Here is a 23,337-nt window from a genome sequence, read left to right as displayed (position 1 = left end):
ACCACAGAAACCTGGAGCAGCTCTGCACTGACAGGTTAAATGTCGAGTGAGGAGAGCATCAATTCTAAGAAAAACAGCAACAAAAGGGCTCTTTCACAGCTTTATTGATCTGTTGCCATTACAAGGGGAGTGGAAGCAGGAGAGTCACAAGGGCCAGGCTGGAGCCTTCATTCAGGCACCTGGGGAGGAAGAAGGAGAACAATCCAGCTGCACTGCAGGACACCACCCCTACAGGAGCTCCTCCTGCCAGACCCTACCTCTCCACTGGCCAAAACCTCCATAGTCCTCTGCTCCCTCCACATCCTCACTGGTGCTCTCAGCATCTTCACTGGAGCCCTGAGGGTCTCCCTCCTCATCCTCAGTCCAGTCACCTTCCACACCCAGAGGACCCTCTACTGGTGCCACAGCCACCCGACTGCTGGTCACCAGGCTCCTGGTACCTGTGGACAAGCAGCACCCAGCAGTGAGGGATCTGCTACAGCTGGAGACCCACAGTGATGCTACTCATCTAAACAGCCCCTTTTCCCAGGATGGGATCATTCCTCAGTTGTCCAAGCATGGTTGTCTCTTGGGCAGACCTGTATCCACAAGGAAGTAAAGAACCAGACCCACCTTCATCCTGGCTGCCAGCACACCTGGACTCACAGCAGGTACAGACCTCATGGTCACCATACAGCTCCTCCCACCTGGAGGAGAGGAGGACAGGTGAGGCCTCCACCTGGCATGTCCCAGAGCACCCTCAGCAGGCTCCTTGCAGAAGTACCTCTTAGCCTCCCTGTTGTAGGTGCAGGACTTGGTCCCTGGTGTTGCTTTAGCAGGAGCCACAGCCATGACACAGTGCATGTACAGCTCAGTCACTTCATGCTGCAAGAGGGAAGGTCACAGCATTCAGGGATCAAGGCCAATACAGGCACAGAGAAGGACCTTCTGCCAGCAGTGAAGTCAAGCTGGCAGCTCTAGGCACTACAGCCACCACAGTCTGGTTCACATCTAGATCATGGATGTGAAAGCAGACCGTGGATCAGTGGAGCAGGAAGGCTGAGCAGCCTTTGAGAGCGCAGTACCTTCCTGGACAGCTTCTTCTGGAAGAGGAAGGCATCAATCGTGAAGCGGAGCACATCCTTCTGCTTGGAGGGGACAAACCTGGACAGGCAGCCATCTGCCTTGCTGTCCACCATGCACCTGGGGACAAGGACAAGGATCAACCCCTGCAGGCTCTCGGGGCTCCTGCCCACCTCCCCTCCCAGAAGGGGCCGTACCCCAAGTTCTCAATCACGGGGAAACGGGGCTGGGAGTGCTGCTCTGGTTTCTCTGTCACATAACACAAGGGGACATACAGCCTCTGCTCCGCTGTGGCAAAGTAGGCAGTGGCCTGGAAGTACATGGGCTGACCCAGGAAGTACTCGTCCTTGGGAGAGAGCCGGACCCAGCGGGCTGGAAAGAGAGGCCGCATTACACCTGCACACAGCGCCCCCTGCAGGCAGGAGGAGCCACTCACTGAAGGAGCTTACAGTTGGTGGTGAGCAGGACAAAGCTGTGCTTGTTCTTCAAGTCCTTGAAGAAGGTCCTTCTCCTGGCCCACGTGGGGACGTAGCCCACCTTGTAGGAGTAGTGGAACCTGCAGGACAGAGGGGGTGAGGGGCTTCTGGACACTTCCCCAGGGGCTCCCCAGCAGCAGAGCCCTGCCTACCTGTTGTAGGAGCACTTGACCGGCACAGAGAAGGGAATGAAGCGATGCACAGGCGCACTGGAGGAGGGCGGGGCGTAGCGGAGAGTGTTGGAGTACACCAGGCGGCCCTGGACAACCTGCAGGGTCACAGAGGAAGGGACATTCCCAGGAAAGCCAACCCCCACACTAGCCTACAGCTCACAGCGCGACACTGCCTGTAGACGAACCCCGCTTACCGACCGCTCGGTGCCGCCCGTAGGTGAAGTAGAAGTAGCTGCGTGTGGTTCGGCTGACGCTGCAGTTGCCCAAGGTCACCTCCGATGGCCGACAGCTGAAGCCGAACAGGAGCCGACTGACCCGCACGTACATCCTGCTGGAGTCGCACCACACGGCCACTCCTCGGGTGCCCGCGATGGCCGGGCGAGCCGGCTGCCGCCCTCGCTGGGGCGGAAACAGGACGCTCTTGATGTCGGCGGGTAAGGGCCGGCTGCCGGCTTCGGGCTTCATCTTCTCCTTGGCGAAGTAGGGCGAGTGCGCGTCTCTGGACACGGGGAGGCGGCGGTAGGCGGGAGCCGAGGACTGCGAGTCGTTCTCGCCCGCAGACAGGTCTTCGGAGGACGCGTCTGCGAGGCTCAAGCCCTCCGACTGGGCTGCGTCTTCGGGAGCCGGGAAGTCGGCCTGGAGCGCTAATTCCCCGGAGTCCCAGCCAGCCGGCCCGGCGGAGATCAGTGCGGGGAGCCCGGCCCCTGCGCACAGGCACAGCACGAAGAGAAACGAGCGCATCGCAAGCAATTGTCTAAGACTGTATTTTCTTTTTCTCGATGTTAAGAGTTATGGGTTGTTTTTTTTTTTTTTTTTTTTGCTGCGAGAGAAGGAAAAAGATCTAGACTACTTCTGAACCAGGAAGCGTAAGTTTAGCGTTCGCTGTCTTGCTTTTTATACCGCGACGGGTGACAGCAGCTCCCAATGACCACAGCGCCTTCGAAATCACGAGTGAAGAATTCGCACGTGTAGCACGTGGCTCTCTGACATCGCTGTTGCCTTTTTTATGTGTTTGGTATGATTTCCGAATTACGTATGTAATCATGTTAAAAACCAGAAAATGTGAATAAAGTACATTTTATTTTTTTATTGCTGTAAAAAGTTTTCGCCCACTTTTTTAAGCGTTTAATGTCAGTTGTAACGGCACAGAGCTACGTGCAGGGTGAAATATGCATACCCGGAGCATCACACTTTAAAACATTAATATGTATAACCTTTGAATAGCATAGATTATGAATAGCATTTTGTAATCGTAGGGTATAAGATGATGGATGTTCGCTGCCGAGACGGGGCCTCTGGAGTCGCAGGTGGCCGGTTTTGATTTTAAAATTCAGACTCTATTAGTGCCAGCAGCCATATCACCCTGCAACTCACAGCTGGCAACCCACTGGAGCCCAGCAGGTGTGAGCCTGGTCAGTACCTGGATGGGAGACTCCTGGGAAAAACTAAGGCTGCTGCTGGAAGAGGTGTTAGTGGGGCCAGCAGGGGGCGCTCACCCTGCGGTCCATGTGGGTCCTAATGCCCCAGTATAGTGACGGGGACACTATACTGTAAAAAGGCGCCGTCCTTCGGATGAGATGTAAAACCGGGGTCCTGACTCTCTGTGGTCATTAAAAATCCCAGGGCGCTTCTCGAAAAGAGTGGGGGTGTAACCCCGGCATCCTGGCCAGATTTCCCATTGGCCCTTACCAATCATGGCCTCCTAATAATCCCCCTCTCTGAACTGGCTCCATCACTCTGCTCTCCTCTCCACTGAGAGCTGGTGTGTGGGGAGCGGACTGGCGCATCATCCAGGTGGGGCTGCACACTGGTGGGGGTTTGAGGGGATCCCCATGACCTGTAAAGTGCTTTGAGTGGACTGTCCAGAAATGCGCTATATAAGTGTAAGCAATTATTATTATTATTATTATTGAGGTGGTGCGCAAAGTACTTCGCTCACATCGCTTGAGGCTGAAGCGCGCAGTCGTGGGAAATGCATGCAAATTCAAGCCCCTTTGGGTAAAAGCGTCGGTCAAAACACTGTGTACAGACATCGCAGAGACGGGAGGATGAAGACTTCCTGACAGGCACGCAACCCAGGAGGAAGAGAGCTGCACAGAACAGTGGCACACGACGAGAAAAATGCCTCTGGTTGGCAGGCAGGAGAAAGCGCGGTTTGAGGCTGACGCGTTATTTGGTTTAAATTCAACTAAGCGGCGTTTTTTTTTAAACAGGCGAGTAGCATTTCACGCCCTGGAGCTCGACGACTACATTGCAGTTGGCAGTCAAGAGAGGAGAGGACGTACAGCGTCACCATCGTCGCCCCCTTAAGAGGAGGGATCCCTTAAGGTCCTGGATTTTTAAATCTAGCGCTAGTTTCAGATGTGATCTCTTGACCATACCGACCAGCACAAGCACGGTCTTTAAGGGGAACTCGGTGGGCAAAAAGAAAAAGCCTTTACTAAGAGCAACGGACTCTTTCAAACTTGACTGCGCCATTTTATGACGACGATCGCGCTTGGGAGTTCACAGGGAAAAGGGGTCGTTTCAGTAAGGGGGGGGGTGTTGCTTGGAAACGCGCAACCACAACTTTCTACCCAAGCCTGGGGGGGGGGTTGAACCGCCAGGTCAGGCCGGCGTGACGCTGTTAAACCCCGCACATTCTTAATCTTAGGCTGATCGTTAACATTTCACCCCGTACGCCGCCGCCGCCGCCGCCGCCTCCCGACAGCCGCCGCGCTCCGCCATCTTGTGCCGGGGAACGAGCAGGGCAAGGCGCACGCGCGCCTCCCCCCCCCCCACCGCGCGCCCCCTGGGCGGGAAATTCAAACCGCAAACGAACTTCTCGGTTCGGGGTTGAACTGCAACCGGACAAACGGCGAATAAACAGACCAGCCGCGTCTCACCTCGCTGTTATATTTTACACCAAGACGAGTAAAACTTAGACTTTTCCCCCGCTTTTATTTAGCAACACAGATCTGAGGGACCGGAATGTCGCATGGTACCCAATGAAAATAAATCTTAAATCACTGGGGTTAAACCATTTAACAACTCGTATTTTCAATTTAAATACAGAAAAGCTTCGCATTGTGATACATGATTTTATTGAACAGATTTACCGAATAGCCTCAACATTGTCAACATATCAGGGAGGAGTGTAGACTGGTAATTATTTTATATTATCACAATAAATAATCGAAATAGACCAAAGAAGATGAATTTGTTTCTTTAAAATATCAGCATAAAAGACTAGTTTAACTTAGTTTTCAAAGTTAGTAGTTTCATCTTGTTTCATGCATTTCCAAACAACTGCCATATGTCTCAAATTAGGACACCCCAAATAAAATAAATATGACAATTCAAAAGCGCCACTGATTGTAAGAATACCATATTGGAGTTCAAATAAATACAAATACAAAATGTTCTGATGTCCATTCGTGTCTTTTAATCTTTTAATTTAGTATTTTATGTATAAACAGTCAGTCAGCTACACATTCAGTCGTCTAACTTAAAACGTCTCGTTTTGGAAAAAGTACATTCTGTCGCAAAACAAAAACTATACATCCTAGCTTAAATATGACCACCGGTTTTTACACGTATCTCCGAGAGAAACGTTTGCAGCTAAGCGTAGCGATGGGTGGGTTATAAAAACTAATATATTTTATATATTTGACAAAAATATATATTTGATTTTTTTTCTGTCGAAAGGGAGGGAGGGAATCATTTTACGACGCCAAGCCACCGATAACACGGGTTCGATAACACGGCTTTAAATGGGGAGCAGAAACAGAAAATCTGAGGGAAACAGAGGACAGAGGGCATGGGGCTGCGTCTCAAAACCCTTTGGTATGGATAATCATGTAAAGAAAACGGCATGTTTCACGTTTTCATGTTTGGAAACGATTTCAAATGACATGTGAGCGCATGCGATGCCATCGGTTATGTACTCTTATCTTGATGCATAATACGCACTGTTTTAGGTATGTATAACACTGTAAAGTTTTCCTTTCTGTGCTTTTCTGTGGGGCTGATAGCGGTACTCCAGGGGAGAACCCACCCGACCTCCGGGTCGGAATCGCACCCCGGACCGGACCCCTGGGCTGCGCCGCCCTGTGGTAGCTCACTAATTGTTATAGAAATGTTCCTTTTGAAGTACAGCAGCCACACGTATTACTGGTTCACTTTTGTTTAAGACTGCGGCTGCCCCTAGAGTTGCGTCTCTTTATTTTATTGACGGAGCCGGAGCCGCAGAGAAATGAGTGGCTGGAGGTGACAGCAGCGCAGCCCCGCCCCGCCGCCACAGCGTGTTTCGGCGGCCATTTTGTTTGGGGGAAGCGGAGGTGCGCGCGCGCGTTTACTCCGCCTCCTTTTTTTAAAAATCTAACGGCCGGAGCGCGCGCCAGAGCGCCCGGGAGCGTCTGGAAGAGCGGGAGAGGGGGAAAGACTGTGGGATTAGAATTGGGAATGGGAAAGGGGGGGTCGCCAGTTCCGGAGAGCGTCCCTCGCGATAGCGGTGCGACAGCCTCCTTTTTTCCTGTCTTTTTTTTTTGACTTCCGATCATCGATATCGCCCCCCTCTCCGTCCTGCCCCGCTTGATCACCAGGGGGGGGGCGGCGGCTGGGGGAGGAGACGCTTAGGAAGACAGGAAAAGGGGGAGGAAGCGGTGGCGGAGGGAAGAAAGAGTGAGGGAGAGAAGGAAGAAAATAAAAGAGGGAGAATCCGCGCGTACGCGTGTGCGTGCCCGCCTGCGTGCGCGCTCACGCCCGCCGGTGCGCCTCCCCTCCGAACGAGCTACCTGTGCGCCGCGTGAGGCTTTCGGTCTCATCGCCCCCCCCCCCCCCCCAACTTCTCTCGCCCGCACGAGTCGCGTGCTGCCCCACACCTCTGCACTCTCGCCCAGCCCCCCCCCCCCCCGGACTGGTTGTTTTTTTTCTGGGGGGGGGGGTGGGTGCGCGCTCAACGTCACCGAACCCCGTTTTTGTGGCGTGTGTGTGTGTGCGCGCCTGTGAGTGTGAGGGGGGGGAGGTGGGTATAGGACAGTAGCGGGGAGAGAGAGAGAGAGAGGACCGCAGAGGAAGCCGTTTATTTCACTAAAAACTCACACAACTCCCCTGGAAGTGGTGGTGTTTTTGGGGAGGGGGGAGGGAGGCCTGTCGGTGGGTGGCGGGTTAGGTTGCAGGGGGTGGCGGTTGGTGTGTGTGTGTGTGTGTGGCGGGGGGGGTGAGGAGGATATCTTTTTTTTTTTACCGGCATCAGAACCCGCCCGGTGCTGGTGGCGGCGAGGAGGGACCGGCCATGGTTGCTGTTCCGGGAAGGCCGAACCGAACCGCTGCCTGAGGTAAGACCAGCCTCCTTTCTCAGCGCCTCTGGACACGGTACCGGGGACGTGCCACCCGGTTGCTGCTGCTGCTGCTGTGGTGGTGGTGGTGTTGGTTTTTTGGGCCGGGAGGAGGGGAGCGAATTTTCCCGAAATCCTGCCTGGGGTACGCGGGGCAGAAGTGAGCGGCGCTCCCGCCCTCGAACACCCCCCTCCTGCCCCCCCCCCGAGGGGGCGCGGGCTCTGCTAAGCAACACGAGAGACGCCGCGGCCGGTCCGCAGCGCCAGCCGGGTCTGGGCCGGGGGCCGCGGCCGGCGGTGGGCGCTGGAGCCGGGCGGGCAGAGAAAGGAAGGCTTTGGGCAGGGGAGAGAGAGGGGCTGGCCGGCCGGCCGCCTGGCTGGCTCTGGTGGTTCTCGGTGAGGGTGGGGGGGGCCTGGCGCCGGGGACCCGGACGGCCGGCCTGGGCTCCCGGTCAGAGAGAGGGGAGACCGTCGCTCTCACAGACCGGTGTGTGACAGAGCACAGAGGCCGGGAGAGGGGATCCCGGCCGGCGAAGGAACACATTTTCTCGTTTTGTCCCCCCTCCCTTACACTGATCTGAAGATCACCCCAGTGCCCCCTCAGCCTCGCCCCCGAACCCCTCCGGTCTCCGGCCGGCGGGTCTGTGGAGGACGATGCGCGCCGGTACTGGGGCGGTCGAGCCAGCCCGAGTGAGACCCCGCTGTCGCACTGCCTGCTGCTGCTCAGCCGCATCATTCTCATTCTCGGCGTGCAGCCCTGCGGTAGCCGCAGCCCGGGCTGGGAGCGAGTACCGGCCGCTAGTCCGCTCTGCAGCCGGCGGACCGCGTTTCCGCAGGGGCTGGGGAGCAGTGCTGTAGCAACGCCACGCGTTCGTGGGGAAATCGTGTTTTTTGTCCTCCCTCTGTAACGAATTCGTGTCGGGTGTATTCTCCGTGGCCTAAGTCGTGGTTTAGCGGTGCCCTGGCTTCAGGGAGAGTGTCTTACGCCCGCAATCCGCTGGAAGTGCAGACTTTTTTTCATTTTCACTGGGCTGCTTCCTTGTGAGGCTTTCCTCTTCCAAGGAGAAGCCCCTGCCTGTGCTGTCTGGGGAAGCTGCCCGCCAGCCCCACGCTGGTCTGGCCCCACGCTGCTGTGCTGTAGGAGTGTGTCTCTGTCAAACTCCTGTCCCAGGCGCTGGGAGAGGGCCATCCCGAATTGAGGGGAGATCCGATTTTCCACCCAGCACGGCACCCTGAACCAAGCCTATGACCCGGGCCGTCGGTCTGTTTCCCCAGACTTGTATCCAGCAAGGATAGGGTCCCCCCTGGGCGGGGAATCGCACACTCTCACAGAAACCAGTGGGCCTACCAGCACCTTGGACTGGGAACCCCACATGGACACGGGGAACATGCAGACTCCACACAGACAGCACCGCAGGCTCCAGAACTGTACCCAGGGTCCTAGAGCTGCTGACCACTGTGCCACCCCCTAAAACTGGACTGCGGCTGTCTAATTAGAGCACGGAGGTCACCCTAAGGTTGTCCCTCGCAGGGCTGTGTTTTCATGAATGAGTGAAGTACGAGGTGTCAGTCTTGGAAAGGTAGAGATTTTTTTTTTTGCATTTGAGAAGAAGGGGTACAGGGGTCACACACACCCGGAATGGAGCCTAGGCCCCCGGAAGTGCTAACTGCTGAGCCGCTGCGCCCCGTGATCCATGCCTCCCGTCTTCGCTCTTGTTGCGCCTCTGTGCAGCACGTGTGTTGTGAGTCTCCACGCTGGGAGTGAGCAGAGCTGGCTGGCTGTCTGTCCTCCGCAGGGGCGTCGTGCTCTATAGAGGCGCTTGGCCCAGGACCTTTTGTGGCCAGGTGAGAGCCGGCCGGCTGTGTGAGAGTCAGTCGAGCTGGGGGGCGTCTTGTTGAGAGGTAGACGTGTGTGTGTGTGTGTGAGTGAGAGGGCCGTAGTTGTCAGCGGGACTTTAGTGGCTGTTGTAGGTCCTGGGCTTGGAGGGCCAAGAAGTAGAATTGGTCCAGTTCAGCCCAGTCCTGAGCGGATTTGAACCCGACCCTCAGGTACATTGTCGTCCTTTTGTTTGACTTCACTTTGGCCGTGTCAAAAGGAGACGCGCTTGGTCTGCTCGGAGCGTCCCTCAGTGGTGTTCTCCATGTGGGACGTCCTGATCCTCAGCAGGGGCTGGGATTCGGATGGTATTCCTGTCCCAGTGTTGGCCTGGGGGGGATCTCTGTGCAGGAACTGAGGAGATGTGTGACCACTGCAAGGGTGAAGAGCCCTGCTCTCTTAGACTGTGACCTTCTTCCTGCAAGGTTATACCCGGGACGAAACACTTAGCACAAAACGGAGCAGGCCCGTAGGCACCCGGTTCTGGTAGCAGGGCCCTGAGTGTCCTGCTGTGCCCTGGGCCAGAAGGCTTCTCTTGTGGGTGAAGGGGGCTCTGACACGGGTCCGCTGCCTGCTGGTTTTTGGTGCAGATGGATTTCCAGGGGGGCACTGTTAGTGTGGCATGCTGAGGGGTCTGCTGTCCTGGCACATGAAGACAAAAGATCAGCCCACCCGGCCCGTCAGATTGTTAATGGATCCTAGGATGTCATCCAGCCGTTTCAGGAAAGAAACTAGGGTATCCGCTTCGGCAACATGCCTGGGCAGCTTGTTCCATGCTTCCACCACCCTCTGTGTACATAGTGCCTCCAGTCTGGGGTTTTCCACATCCACGTCTGGCAATTCCACATCGTTTCCCCCTGTGCCTTTTGGTTCGTGCTTCATAGCGTGTTTCTCTCCGTGGGTGCCGCACAGCTGCGTGGGGAATCCTGCTTGCTGCTGGCCCGGGCTTGGACCCGCGCACACTGGTTCACAGAGCTCAGCCTGCAGCAAGGCCAGCCTTGCCAGGTCGGGCTGCAGGTGAGCCCTCCAGGGACGTGTTTTAGAGAAGCGCTGTTGACCGTTTTGGGGAGCCCTTGGCCTGCGGGGCTGTGGGAGGGGGTCGTGCTCGCTCATGTCTGAGGTTTTTACTTTCACTCCCCCCATGGCGGGGGACAGAAATAAGTGCTACACAGGCTCTGGTGCAGAGAGATCGTTGGTGTAAAAACAGTTTTCCCAAGCCACTCAGTTTGTCATCCATAATTTTGAGGTATTGTGCAGGTCAGGACAAACTGCTAAGTCTAAGTGACTAATGCTGCTGTGGTGCTGTCTCTCTCTCTCCCTGTGTGACTGCTTACTCTGACAGTGGGACTCTGTGCTTGCTTTCTCTCTCTCTGGGCTCTGACAGTGGGACTCTGTGCTTGCTCTCTCTCTCTCTGGGCTCTGATAGTGGGACTCTGTGCTATCTCCCTCTCTCTGTGTGATTTGCTGTGTACAGGTTTTGCTTACAGGCTTCATCAGAGCGGCTGCTCTCCTTGGTCCTGTACAGCACTGTCAACGGAGCTGCTGAAATTGTAGCACCCAGAGAGATGGTCTGGAGTACTGGGTTGCTGAATGCTTAAAGGGATTTCTCCTTTGTGTCTTCATCAAGACTTCAGCTAAATCTATTGGGCATTGGTGGGAAGTACACTGCCAGTCCAGTCAGGGGTGTGTCAGTGTGTGAATTCAGGGGCAGTGTGAGAGGAGAGGGACAGCAGTGTCTCCAGTCCAGTCAGGGGTGTGTCAGTGTGTGAATTCAGGGGCAGTGTGAGAGGAGAGGGACAGCAGTGTCTCTAGCAGTGTCTCCAGTCCAGTCAGGGGTGTGTCAGTGTGTGAATTCAGGGGCAGTGTGAGAGGAGAGGGACAGCAGTGTCTCCAGTCCAGTCAGGGGTGTGTCAGTGTGTGAATTCAGGGGCAGTGTGAGAGGAGAGGGACAGCAGTGTCTCCAGTCCAGTCAGGGGTGTGTCAGTGTGTGAATTCAGGGGCAGTGTGAGAGGAGAGGGACAGCAGTGTCTCCAGTCCAGTCAGGGGTGTGTCAGTGTGTGAATTCAGGGGCAGTGTGAGAGGAGAGGGACAGCAGTGTCTCCAGTCTAGTCAGGGGTGTCTCAGGGTTTGTGCTGGTGAGCTCAGGGCTGAAGGGTTGAATTTAGGTGATGGTGGGTGTCAGACAGACGGTGTTTGCAAACAAGCAGCAGCGCCAGAGCTCTTCTCGCCACCTCTCCCTGTCCCCGATCCAGCCACCCGGTCAGTGTTTCCTGCTCCAGAGTGTGGGTGATTCCAGCCCGATCTGAAACCCTGGCCCCAGCTCCCTGTGGAGGCAGGGAGACCATGAATTAGCAACATAGAGGTTCTGCTTTTTTTTTTTACAGGAGACCAAAAAAATCCCCGAAGTGGGGAATTTAGCTAAAGTTTTTAGTCATTGCCAAGGTGAGGAGAGCTGTGCGGTTATTGTTGAAGAGGTGCCACAAAACATTTTAACCATGCACCGTTCGTTACTTCTCCAGTTGAAATTATTGGTTTTTATTTTTTTGGTGGGGGGAGCGGTTTCCAGATTGCTGTCTCAGACAACACTGTCCCTTGTGCTTCTCTCCTGATAGAGTTCTAACCTTAAACTGGCTGTGACCTAATTTCCTAAAACTTTTGAAGTTGAGATTCTCTTTTTATCTCCCTGATAAGTTCAAAGAAGCCCTTTAAGGGAGATGCAGCCATCTTTTGCTAATTTAACTTTAAGGAGTAAGTCGCGAGGTGTCAAGATAGGTTTTCGAGACCCCTTTTTGGGAGACTTTCTGGAAAAACAGTTTCTGAGCCCGCTAAATCTAGGGTCATTCATGGTATGACGTGTGGTTTGAGCTCAGGAGGCCTGAAAGAAGCTGTTTTATTTGGTTTTGTGAATTTGGTCAGTCAGGGACCGACCACTGATTTCAGGAGCACAGACCTGGGTATTGCTGTAAACGCTGAGGAAGCATGATGCTTGTTTTCTGTTCTGAGAGTGGGTACCAGCGGCAGAGGAGACCAAGTGGATGGGCAGCCGTATTCCTGACAGCCCTGGGGGAAGACTTCTCGCTGTCTTCCCGAGCAAGGCTGGCTGGCTGGAAGACAGGTTGAAATGCACAGATGCCAATTATTCCACGAATCCAGTGTGGTCCAGACTTTTAAAGGTGGCAAAGAGCATCGAAGCACAGCAGTATTGCAGTAAAGAGAAGCACACCGTGTTAAATCAAGGTGCGAACCGATGGCGTGGTAAGTGTGTGAGAGGCCATTATACACACGAGGTAAACCTGAACCTGGGGAGACCTGCTGGGGTGGGCGGACTGGAGACGGGTGCGAGTGCGATGGGGAGAGATCTTGTTGTGTGTTTTTCTTTTTTTTCCTGCCTTCTCCTTCGGTTTTCCGTCAGGTTCCAAATGTCTTCCAGGGGGAGTCTTTCCCAGGGTGCGGCCTGGCGCTGAGAGAGCGAGTGTCCTGACCCTGCGATCGGGCCTCGGGCAGTCAGGGCCCGAGCGGGCTGCTTGCCTGCAGAAACCTCCTCACCCTCTGCCAGAGGAAGTCGCCTGGGGGAGGGTCTGACTCCCTGGCAGGAGAAGAGGGAGCCCCCTTTTTTCTGCCTGTTCGGGATCGCAGACGGCACTCGCTCTGCCTTCTGCTGAGGGCCGGGATACGTCAGTCTGTGTGGAGGACTGTGGGAGAAGTTCAAGTTCAGTCATTAGGTGATGTTTAAGGGGGTCCTGGGCGGGAGGGGGTGGGGGAGGGTAGGAAGTCCAGGTCCACCTTGGTCGGAGGGGCTCTGTGGAGGCAACATCTGTAGCCCGGAATTAACCCGGAAGGGTCACTCCTCTGCAGCTTTTTTTTACGTTTACCGAGGTCTTCTGGGGAACGGGGGTCGTTGTCATGTCCCCAAGGGGGCGCCACGGCCTCGGTGCTTCAGCGAGTTGAGGGGGGAAGGCAGGCAGCCGGGTCTGGAAATGACCAGAACCTGCTCTTCCTGCCTGTCCGCCGGCCGACAGGCCCGGGCTGGAGCAGCTTGGTGGTGGGGCCAGTTCGCTGTGTGGCCACTAGGGGGCCGAGCAGCCAGACTGCTTCCCTGCTGATCTGATGTGCAACTGCATACTTCTCAGCCTAAGTTTTTTTAAGAACATGAATTACATGAGAGCCATTTGGTCCTTATGGCTGGTTTAGTTTTTGTAGTCCATTGATCCCATGATCTCCTCTAGCTCTTTCTTGACTCAAGCCAGATCTGTAGTATTTCTGCCCCTGCGTTTGGAAGCAGGTTTTCCCAAGGGTCTGAAACTTGAATTTCTCCCTTGGTGTTTTTCTGCGTTGCACCCGGTGTTAAGTGAAAACCCTCTGTCATCTTGCCCTTGGGTGTGAATGAGCTGCAGCGAGGAGGTTCAGTAGCTTAAGGACTGCAGCCTCCCTGTGGAGGATCCCAGGGAATCTGCTCTGGCAGATCCAGCTGGACACGATCCCCAGTTGTATTACTTTTCGGATGGATCTGTCCCACATCCCCAGCTGCTTGTGTAAGGACTTGCCTCCTGGGGGTCGCAGGCCTGATGGTACCTGCTCTTCCAGTCTGTGAGTTTGTGAAGTGTTAAGTACTGTGTGTTATGTCATGGACAGTCTCTACAAGCAGAGGGGTGGGTTCCCCCTGTCCCGGGTCAGTCGCTGTTTGGGGCTGGGATATCACCGTATTCTGGGGCCTTTTCTCTTCCTGGTGTCAGGCAGGGTCTTCTCTGTGACTCTGCAGTCAGTCACACAGATTCCACTAAAGGGGGAATTTTCCCAGTTACACATGAGTGGATTTTAAGGGTGTTTCTTCCAGTGCCTGTGTTAAGAGGTTATGTCTCTCTGTTGCATAAGGTGTTCTTGTGGCAGTCTGGCCTCACTCTGCAGGTGTGCATAGTCAGGAAATCGAGATCTGCCTGTTCTCTTTCCCTCATCCAACACGATGGACATTTGTTCCACACAGGAGAGGAGGGAGAGCTGGGGTGACACTCGGGGCAGATGCTGCTTGTACACACCTGCTCTGGCTCTGGGATGAGAGAGAGAGGCTTGTGAGTTGGGGAGTTATGGTTTCATGAGACTCTGTAGCTTATTAGCGATGCCCGAGCAACACTGACAGTAATTGCTCACATGAGGCGCCAGGGACTGTGCAGTGCATCTTGCTGGGAGACAGCCTCAGATAAAAAGGCACCGTGGGAGCAGAGAGCAGGGAGAAAGGCCTTTCGGAGCTCCTTGTTCTTCGACGCTCCTTTGCATTGTGGTTTTACCCTGATTGTGCCACAGGGCTAAGAGTCTCGGGTTCGAATGGCGAAGTTCAGGCTTGCCTTGTGATGCCCCATGTGATCCGGGGCGGATGCAGGGACCGGAGCAATCTGCCCTGGAGAGCCAGCTGCGTGGTACAGCCCGGCCTCCTCCGGCTCTGGCTGTTTAATTGAAGCCATTCAGATCCTAAAGCAGCTAATTACACCCATTAAGACTGGAGTGGATTAGCTCTCTCTTGCCAGCACCGCTGATCTTGGGGCTGCGGGCGTTTGCAGGCATGTATCTGTTAGTGCGGCAGCAGGAGGGCCGGAGCGTCCCGCCCACACTCCGGTATCCCACACCCGGGGCGGAGCAGCCAGTCTCCCCCTGCGCTTTCCGATTCGTGCCAAGGGGCCTGTCGGACGCACAGGAGAACTGAAGCGGTGTAGAGAAGAGCAACCAGATCCAGTCCTACACTGACAGGCTGGAGGAACTGAGTCTCTTTAGTCTGAAGGGAGGGTCCTGCACAGACAGGCTGGAGGAACTGAGTCTCTTTAGTATGAAGGGAGGGTCTTGCACTGACAGGCTGGAGGAACTGAGTCTCTTTAGTCTGAAGGGAGGGTCCTGCACTGACAGGCTGGAGGAACTGAGTCTCTTTAGTCTGAAGGGAGGGTCCCGCACTGACAGGCTGGAGGAACTGAGTTTCTTCTCTAGAATATTCAAAAACTATTCAAAAAGTATTCACAGTATTCAAAACTGCTACAAGTCACTCACATTGTTAACCCAGCAGATTTCTTCAGAATCAACAGAGGAAAATGAACTAGAGGGTACACCTGTAACTTTATAGAAATTAATGAAATCTTTCAACAGGAGACACTTATTTACACAAAGGGCGGCAGGAGTGTAGAACAAGCTATCCAGCAATGTTGTTTGATCCGACAGCATCCTTTCAATCCTTAGATCAGTTAACAGCCCAACAGGCTGTCACGTGCTTCAAACGTCGGCAGGTTTCTAGTGATTTGTGGGCAAATTGTGCCGCGTGACCAAGAACAATTTACAACCAAGAACACCTGGGAAGCTGTATTATTGAAGTTTCCCTGTTCTCACCTTGCAGTGATACTGTAAATGTCATGTGGTTTAAGATCCTTTGTGGGGAGGGATACTAAATCATTTACTGAAACCATCTCAGACTTCCAGGATGAAGTTATCCGATTTTCTAAGCAGTTTATTGGATGATTTGTCAGAGCAGCATTGATGGCTCTTGAAAGACACGCTTGTTGAAGAGTAATTGGGCAGGTGCGTTGGAGGGGTGTGGATGCATCTGTACCGAATCTGGGGGTCGATCCCTGCCAGGGGTCTGCTTGCCACAGACGTGCCTCTGCAGTGGGGTGGTGGGGCCCCGGGGCCACGCTGCAGGGTCCTGCCGGTGTCGGCGTCCGTGCTGGCGGGGTGCTCCGCAGGCTGGGCCTGGGCAGCCGTGTCCGCCAGCACACGCGTGAGCAGGATGGCATGATCTCCGCGTGAACTCCCCCTGACCCTCTGGGTCCTGTCCGCGTGATCCTGCGCTGGGAAAAATTCAACCATGAATCCAGCAGTAAATAATACACGAGTGCGCATCCAATACACCGCGGCTGCTAATGCACTTGTTCTCTCCAGGGATTTCCCCCGAGACGCAGATATCCTTGTGGTTCTCCCGCACCTCCCAAGCAGAGCCCGCCCTCCCTTTCATTCTGGGTCTCGGATCCTGGGGGGAGAAGGGCTGGAATTCTTCATGGCTCCTGCCGATGTGATTCCCGCCGGCATGAATTGAGCACTTTTTTTTTTTGACTCATGCTTGTGAAGTCCTGGTTGATCCTGCAGAAAAACAAATGTCGCGTCCCAATGAAGCATGGCACGGTGATCCTTCGTGGAACCCTGCCCTGCCCACCGGGATTTAAAATGTCAGAGGTCAGGCAGACTTTGATTTACAAAATTAAGAGAAGGACAGATTTGCATTGTGACGTTGTCTTGCTTCTGTAGTAGTAAAAAATGTTAAAATTTCCAAGCAATTTGGCCCTTTGGGACCCTTTGCAAAATGGCTGCTTTTCTATAGTTCTGTAGTTCCCTAACAACTGCACATAGAAGGAATTAAAAAACCTGGCTTACAAGTCTTGTAGTTTTATAATGTATCTGATAAACCTGTAACATCACATACAGTCTACATAGTTAATACATCATCCTTGTCTTTTTACGGATCACAGTTGGTTTTGTGTCCAAGGACAACTTTCTCATCTGTTTGGAGGTGGTTGTGCTTTTGTGGTTTCCATAAGCTCCAACAACATGGCTGGGTTGCTGTTTATTCTACTCCCACAACTCTTTGTGTAAAGTGGTGCCTGGATTTCATTCTGCTGTTTCTGGAGCTTGTTCCACGCTCAGAATTTGTTTTAAATACTTAAAACTATTATTATTTTTTAAATCAGCCCTCTTGGGTTTGTTGATCATGGGGCTGCGGTTTTATCGTTCGACTGGAGCAGCCTTGAACGTCAGCCAGTCCCCGCCTTTCCAGACAGCTCTTGTTCAGACCTGCCCAGCCTATTTCTGGGTGAAACTCCACCCTCCGAGCTGAACTTGAGTCCCCTGCGCTCGGAGGGGTCTTGGCTGGGGCGAGCGGCTCCCAGTGGCCCCTGGCCTGTTGGCTGCCTGCCTGCAACGGCTTCGCACTCGAGAGAAGGTGTGAAATCTGCCCACTGCGCAGACAGCCCTCAGCAGGCTGTCCCACGTGCTTGTTCGGAATAATAATTCCTCACACGGACACTGCACCCTGAGCGCTGTACGGGTCAGGGGGGGATCCCCTCCACCTCCGGCAGTGTGTACCCCCCTGCCTGGGTGACACGCCGGCTCTCAGTGGGGGGCAGAGCTGAGTGACGGAGCCAGTTCAGAGACGGGGGTTATCGGGAGCCTGTGACCGGTCTGATCTCTGCAACATGGATGGCCTCCTCGGATCACCCTGGCGCCCTGCTCTGCGCCGAAGCCTGCTGGCCTCCCTGAGCGGGTCTGAGGTGACTGCAGGTCCCGCCATGTGGCCCTCCTGGCTGTGTGGGACCAGTACAGGGGGACACACTTTCCTGCTGAGGACCCCGATCACGCTGTGACCTGGAGCCCCAGGGTGTCAGACGCCGTGTCTGCCAGGCTGAGGGCTGCAGGAGCAGGAGCGGGGAGGGGGAGAGGGGGAGAGGGGTCCGGGCTGTGAGAAGGCCCGGGCCCGCTCGCTCCAGCGCCCCTCTCGAGCCTTATTTAGCCGTCAAGCGAACGGGCCGGCTGCCAGGGGGAGCTGCTGGCTGCGAGCTCCCTGGTATATATTTGGATTTTCTGCCTGTAGATAAGGCCCTTGGAAAATATAGCAGGGGGCAGCCCGAGCGACGTTTGCGGATTATTTTACTTTATTTTCTCCTCGGAGGAAAAAGGAAAGGAGTGAAAAAGTGAGGGAGAGGGAAGAGGAGAAGGGGGGGGTTGTGGTGAGAAAGCATTACTTTTATTTTTATTCTTAACCTCTTGTAACTGGGGGGGGGGCGAATGAAAAGGAGAGCCCGACCTCCTCCCTGCGGCGCAGCTCTTCCAGCTCCTGAGTAACAGGAACAGGGCTGGTTCGCTTTATCTTCCCTGCGCATCATGTTTACCTAGCAACACGCATCACCCGCTGCTGGCCCTCCCATTGGTCATTTCAAACCGCGGCCTCGGCCAATGGGGCGCCTGTTGCCATGGTGCAGTGTGTGTTGCCGGGTGGAATTTGCTGCAGGCACGTGAGTCCGGGAACCTTTTTTTTTTGGGGGGGGGGGTGTTGCTTGCTTTTGTCTGGGAGCTTGCAAACGTGATTTACTGGAACCGAGTCACACTCGCTCCCGAGAAACCGGCACCACCGTGTGCTCAAGCAGGTCGCGCTGCCCACGATAGAGGGGAGGAACGGGGAAGAAAAAGAGATAAGCAGGATCGGAACAGGCCGCGCACTGGGCCGGCCTGCAGTGGCGTGTGGCGGGGCCGTGCTCCCCTCCGGGGCGGGCCGCAGGGGCCCGCAGCGCAGCCGGTACAGAGTTAAAAAGGTGCTGCCCTAGATTACAGAGCCGAGTTAAAATAGGTCTCTCTCTCGGTACTTGAGCGAAGTGAGTGCAGATACAGACACATGACCCGCTGTCTCATTTTTAAAAGCGGATTGGTGGCGTATTATGTGTCGTATAGATTTAACAGCCCTGCCCCCTCCTCGAACCGAAAAAAATGGAGCTGGCCGCGAGCTGAGAGGTGCCAAGATCTCTCTGTGGCTTAAGAGCTTCACAGCAAGTTCAACGCGCTGTGAGCTGAGGGCAAGACCGGCAGAGCTACCAACAGGGACCGTAAAACAAAGAAAGAGCAGCAGCCCCCTGGACTCGGTGTATCCCGATGACAGTCACCAGGGGAGCCCTGGCCAGCCCCTTCCCTCTCGGTTCGGGTCGGGTCAGGGGGGCTTGTCCCCTGATGGGCTTCTGATGTTGTTTAAAATGAGCGGCCGGCGAGACGCAGCGCTCCTGCTTCTCAGACCCCTTCAGGAGCAGCAGGTTAAAGCGACGAGCCTCCCGCGCGCCCGGCTCGCCCTTTGACCCACATTACGCCAGAGGAATTCGCCCCCTCTCGCGCTAACCAGATAAGGCGCGTGCGGGGGGGGGGCAGTCAGCTCCGCGCGCTGTAATGCTATTACGCAAGTTTTAGGCAAATCAGTGGGGTGGGGGTGTACCAGGCGCCGCTGCATGACGACATGAATTCAGTCAGCAGCTAGAGATAGGATTGACCAGAAGCGCGGTGTTTATCTTTGAGGGGGTGGGGGGGGATGAATGCGGATTTATTCAGGTTTGGCGGAGTTAATCCCATCCCGCACCCCCCCCCCACCTCCACTCGGCCTTTCCGGACCCTCAGGAGCTCCACGACCCCCCGAGAACTGTAACAAGAAAGTTGAACCGCGCAGGTCGACAGGTGGCCCTTCAAGTACACGTGCGGTGACGCTGGCGACCTCCTGGTTTAAACGTTAACCCCACCCCCCCCTCTCCACGCCAGGAGAAGACGCGCTTGCGAGTGACTCGCTCGGGGAAAGGTCGCCTTCTAGTTGCGTTTTAGCTGTATGTGTCCACAAAACAAACCCCTTCAGCTGGGGAAACGCTGAACTTCAAGGAGAGCGGCAGCAGCGGTCGCCTCTTCAGACTTGACACTCGTGGTGCCCGAGACACAATCAGCGTTTTTCGGTCGCAAGACATTTACTGGGGGGCGCACAGCGTGCAAGCCCCCCGCAGGCCTTCAGCAGAGCGCGATATGGCGTGTTCGAAGGTATTTTATCTTACTTCCGGGGCTTGTGCCTTCCCTCTTGAAGAGTGCGGTCAGTCCAGTTCTCGTCCCCGACCGCCTCTTATTGCACAGCGCAGCCAGGGTAAGGGTTATTCTAGCGAGCAAGGTGTTGTCTGGCTTCCGAGGGTCATAGTTCTTAATTTACTCGCGAAGTACACAGCTTGTTGATGGGGTGCAGCTTGAGCTCCTGTGAGTGGGACAGCGGGTCTGTTAAACTGCCCTGCGCCACTGTTGCAATCGTGTCCTTTTTCGTCCACATGATTAAACATTCGTTCATATGCTGATGTAACTCGGGGGATTTTCTGGATTTTATGAATTTATTATCCAACACACAAGTTGGTTTGCGACGTCGGATTCTGGTTTAAAAAGGCGCTGCCCCCTTTTAAAAAAAATGAGTCACTGTTCAGTCTCTTCCCTTTTTGTGCGCGGTGTCACCCATCCCCCCCTTCCTTCGTCTCCTGGCTCTGGGTTAGGATGCGACCCCCCATCGTCGCTATCAGCAGCTACCTGAACCGTAGCTCCCATTTCCGCGGGCACGTCACTCCCTCCAGCAACACAGCGTTCAGGGAGCGTCGAGGCGGGTCTCTTCTCCCCTTCTCCCCGCCCACTTTCTCTGCGACCAATCCTGGCCGCCGCCGCCAGTGCGTCTGACCAATAGACAGGAAGTTGCCGTGGCGTCGGGTAGCAACAGCCTCGGGGACGCGCAGGACGGGTGGGTGGTTTGCTGTGTCTATGAAGTGACGGAGCCGCGCGTCAAGGTGGGAGGGGAGGCAGGAAGCCGGACGCGCGCTTTAGCACAGAAAGTTAATATTATTTTATTATTTTGTAGGACATTCGCTGCCAGGGTATGCGTACTCCCAAAAGCAAACGATTGAAAAAAGTTTACTTTCTTATAACTTTAACACTGCGTACATACTGTTAGTCCATCAAATGCTGTATTATTAAGAGCTTGATGTACTTCTATAGGGCTATACCGACCTGCCTCCGGAAAAAAAGGAAGTTTAGTTTATTTGGAAGAACTAAGAAAAGTCTTCGAAAACTAGTATGTGTGAAAGGAACACGCCTTTTGCCTAGGGAAGAGATATTGAGATATACCGAGGGCTTAAATGATCAAGTCGAGTTATATATATATTTTTTAGATAAAAATGATCCAAGATGAAGAAGTAGGAGCCATGTATATATTTACATGCTTCATAGTAACAATACGTGGCTCAAACTAGCTACGTGAAGCTTTTTATTTTAAAGTTGCTCATCACATCCTCTTTCAGCGCTCTGACGAGCACTCGTTCGTTCTGAAATGCAGGAACTGGCACCTGGCACCTATTCTTGTAAAGCAGAGCCCGGAGACATTTACTGAGATACCCAGTGACTGGAGTATCCCCACAATTCCTTCTGTTTGTCAGAGTCAATCTTAACAGAAGCAATAGGGTGAAGAACCACTGTTCCCGTGTGCCCATCCTGCTTCGCATTCTGGACTTGTCTGCATTTCATTACAATTTTCAAAAAATGATGTTGAAAGAGGGCAGCACGGTGTCGGGGGGTCAGCAGGGCTGGGGCCCTGGGTTCAGTTCTGGACCCGGCGTGCTGTCTGTGTGGAGTCTGCATGTCCTCCTCGTCTTTGTGTGGGTTCTCTCTGGGTGCTCCCAGGGCCCGGAGGCATGCTGGTGGGTTAATTGTGTCTAGTTGTTTCTGTGTCTGCCCAGCGGTGGACTGGCGTCCCGACCAGGGCGTGTCCAGCCTTGCGCCCGCTGGGATAGGCTCCGGGACCCTGAAATGGTAGAAGCTGTTGGAAAATGGTTGGATATAGGAAGACGGAGAGGACCTGACGGCTGAAGGCTTTCCTGAAGGATAGTGTTGTACACGCCCTCTTGTCCAGCAGAGAGGACAATTGACCAGAACAGCGTTCTGCTCTCAATCCTGCTGGGAAACGGGATTCATTCCCACACATCCTCATCCCCTGTCCCGAGCTCGCTGGAGAGGGATGGGTGTGGGCCGCGGAGCGCGCTGTGCAGCTGTTCCAGCTCTTTGTGCTGCTTGGGCAGGCCTTGCAAGCAGTGTGGGTGTGTGGGTGTGGGGTTCCTAACGTTTTGGCCATGGAGGACAGACTGCAGTTAGAGAACTGGCTTTCAGGCCTGGCTTTTAACCATACGTCCTAACATTCGGATTGCCGAGAGTATAATGATGGGGCATTATAAACGCCCGGTATGTCTTTTTCTTAGCTGGTTTCAGCCCAGTGTTCCCCATTTTGTATCTTGCTCCTGCGTGCAACTCCCTGCACCTGTCTGCCTTCAGTGTCATCCATCGGGGCTCGGCACAGTCGAGACTGAATCTCTTTGGGATTTCCTTTGTGGCTTCTACAGTGTTTTGCTAATCCTGCTCTTTTTGTTGGTCTGAATTAGGAAGAGCAGTGGTCCTAGTATGGATCCCTGTGGCACTCCGTTAACTGCATCACTCCAATGTGAGCTTTTATCCCTTGCGTGTACAGATTCAGAAGTGCTTGAACTACTATTGTAGCTGCTTGTTCAGCTTGAGAAATTATTTGAACGAGACCTGCTGCCCGTTAATTGTTCACTGTGCTGTAGAATCCTACTGTTATAGACACCCGCCACAAATAAGACTCATTGCCCTATAGGTATTTGTTTTTTGACAGAAGCTACACCAGCAATTTTACGCTCATTTGGTCTTACTGTTGTAAGAGGTTTGTTAAACGTCAAATAACTTTCCTTGCAGCTGGGTGTTTCACCGAGATGTGCCTCTCCATGCCGGTGAGCCCTCGTTACCGTTCATTGTAATGAGGAATGGTACCTCATACAGTGCCTGTGGCACTCAGATGTGTTTAAAGGAGCTAAAGCGTGTGTAACAATGCCAGGCACAAAGCAGAGGAGGCACAAACACTCCCACTGGCTTCACCCATGGCCCTCAGAGCAGAGCGCAACACTGAATGGCTTCCCCTTCCAAAGGGGTGTGTGCTGGGGTATTGTGTTCCCAGGTTCCGAAGGACACTTTAAACCTTACACACGCAGACGAGGCAGCTTCTTGAATGGGTCAAGACCCTGCACAGCCCCCTTAGAGTCCTGGGACGCTTGACCTTGAAACTTGTGTCTTTTGAGGGGGGTGATAGGGTGCTGCTGCTGGGAGTTGATTTCCCATAGAGGCAGGACTGGGGCAGCTGGTGGAAGGTGGTGGAGAGCTGGCTGGGCTGTGCTCTGAATTCAAACCTGCAATTTCGCACGTTGATGCAGCTTTGCAGCCTAAATACCAGCGCAGGACAAACGTTGGTTCTGTACAGGTTCCTGGATTGGTTAAGGGCTCTGTGCTTCAGGCAACGTCAAACTTCAGGCCCTGTTGTCAGTGACTGTAGTCTGAGCATCTGATGAATTATTCATTCTTGGATGTAGTTTTCGTGACTTCGCGCATCTTTGCTGTCACGTTACAGCGGTTTTCCCTTCACTTTTACTGTCCTCGTTTTTTCGATCTTCAGTCTTTAGATGTCACGCCGGAATCCGGTACAGAGGATATTGAACATATTGTTATAGAACGCAAGCAGTCTTAGTCAATGAGAAAAATAAAAAGTCTTTGCTGCTTCAAGGATACTTAATGCTGTATCGGGGTCCGTTTCTGCTGCTGCGGTGGGGGGGGGCGCTTCAGTGGACGCGCACAGTGTTAGGGCACGGGGCCGCGCGTCGGCGGCGCGCCTTGGTAGTTGTCCTCCGTGTCTATATATATCTACCGGGTTACTATAAATGGAGAGGAGCGGCTTGGAGGCGCATCTATCCCAGAAAAGGGGGAAGGGTCTGGGAAGGTTTACTTTTAAAACCGGGAAGCTGTTGAAT

General features: G+C 54.2%; 2 protein-coding genes across 3 annotated transcripts in view; one reads left to right on the top strand and one right to left on the bottom strand.

The window, feature by feature from the left end:
• Positions 1–213: 213 nt before the first annotated feature.
• Positions 214–2,784, bottom strand: LOC148640258 (zona pellucida sperm-binding protein 3-like). The gene is made up of 8 exons (XM_088621417.1): positions 1,910–2,784; positions 1,691–1,806; positions 1,512–1,618; positions 1,260–1,434; positions 1,065–1,182; positions 764–864; positions 613–686; positions 214–440 (listed from the first exon to the last, which is right to left on the bottom strand). Exons 1-8 carry the CDS (start codon positions 2,450–2,452, stop codon positions 229–231), a joined length of 1,446 nt encoding a protein of 481 aa, XP_088477543.1. The 5' UTR covers positions 2,453–2,784; the 3' UTR covers positions 214–228.
• Positions 2,785–6,096: 3,312 nt separating this feature from the next.
• Positions 6,097–23,337, top strand: part of dyrk1b (dual-specificity tyrosine-(Y)-phosphorylation regulated kinase 1B) — a 44,782-nt gene continuing 27,541 nt past the window's right edge. For both annotated transcript variants that reach the window (XM_088621396.1, XM_088621394.1), the window contains exon 1: positions 6,097–7,029. The gene's annotated coding sequence lies outside the window, so the exon portion shown is untranslated. The remainder of the gene's footprint in view (positions 7,030–23,337) is intronic.

Source organism: Lepisosteus platostomus, chromosome 26 (assembly GCF_059453375.1).
Source record: "Lepisosteus platostomus isolate fLepPlt1 chromosome 26, fLepPlt1.hap1, whole genome shotgun sequence".
Classification (NCBI taxonomy): Eukaryota; Metazoa; Chordata; class Actinopteri; order Semionotiformes; family Lepisosteidae; genus Lepisosteus; species Lepisosteus platostomus.
This window is presented reverse-complemented; position numbering and strand designations above follow the sequence as displayed.

What these genes read in the sequence shown, in the direction of transcription:
- LOC148640258 (XM_088621417.1), bottom strand. Translation starts at nt 2,452, where the DNA reads ATGCGCTCGTTTCTCTTCGTGCTGTGCCTGTGCGCAGGGGCCGGGCTC. An exon ending in CCTACGGGCGGCACCGAGCG is followed by an intron (nt 1,807 to 1,909) that starts GTCGGTAAGCGG and finishes GTGACCCTGCAG; the next exon opens with GTTGTCCAGGGCCGCCTGGT. An exon ending in GTCAAGTGCTCCTACAACAG is followed by an intron (nt 1,619 to 1,690) that starts GTAGGCAGGGCT and finishes TCTGTCCTGCAG; the next exon opens with GTTCCACTACTCCTACAAGG.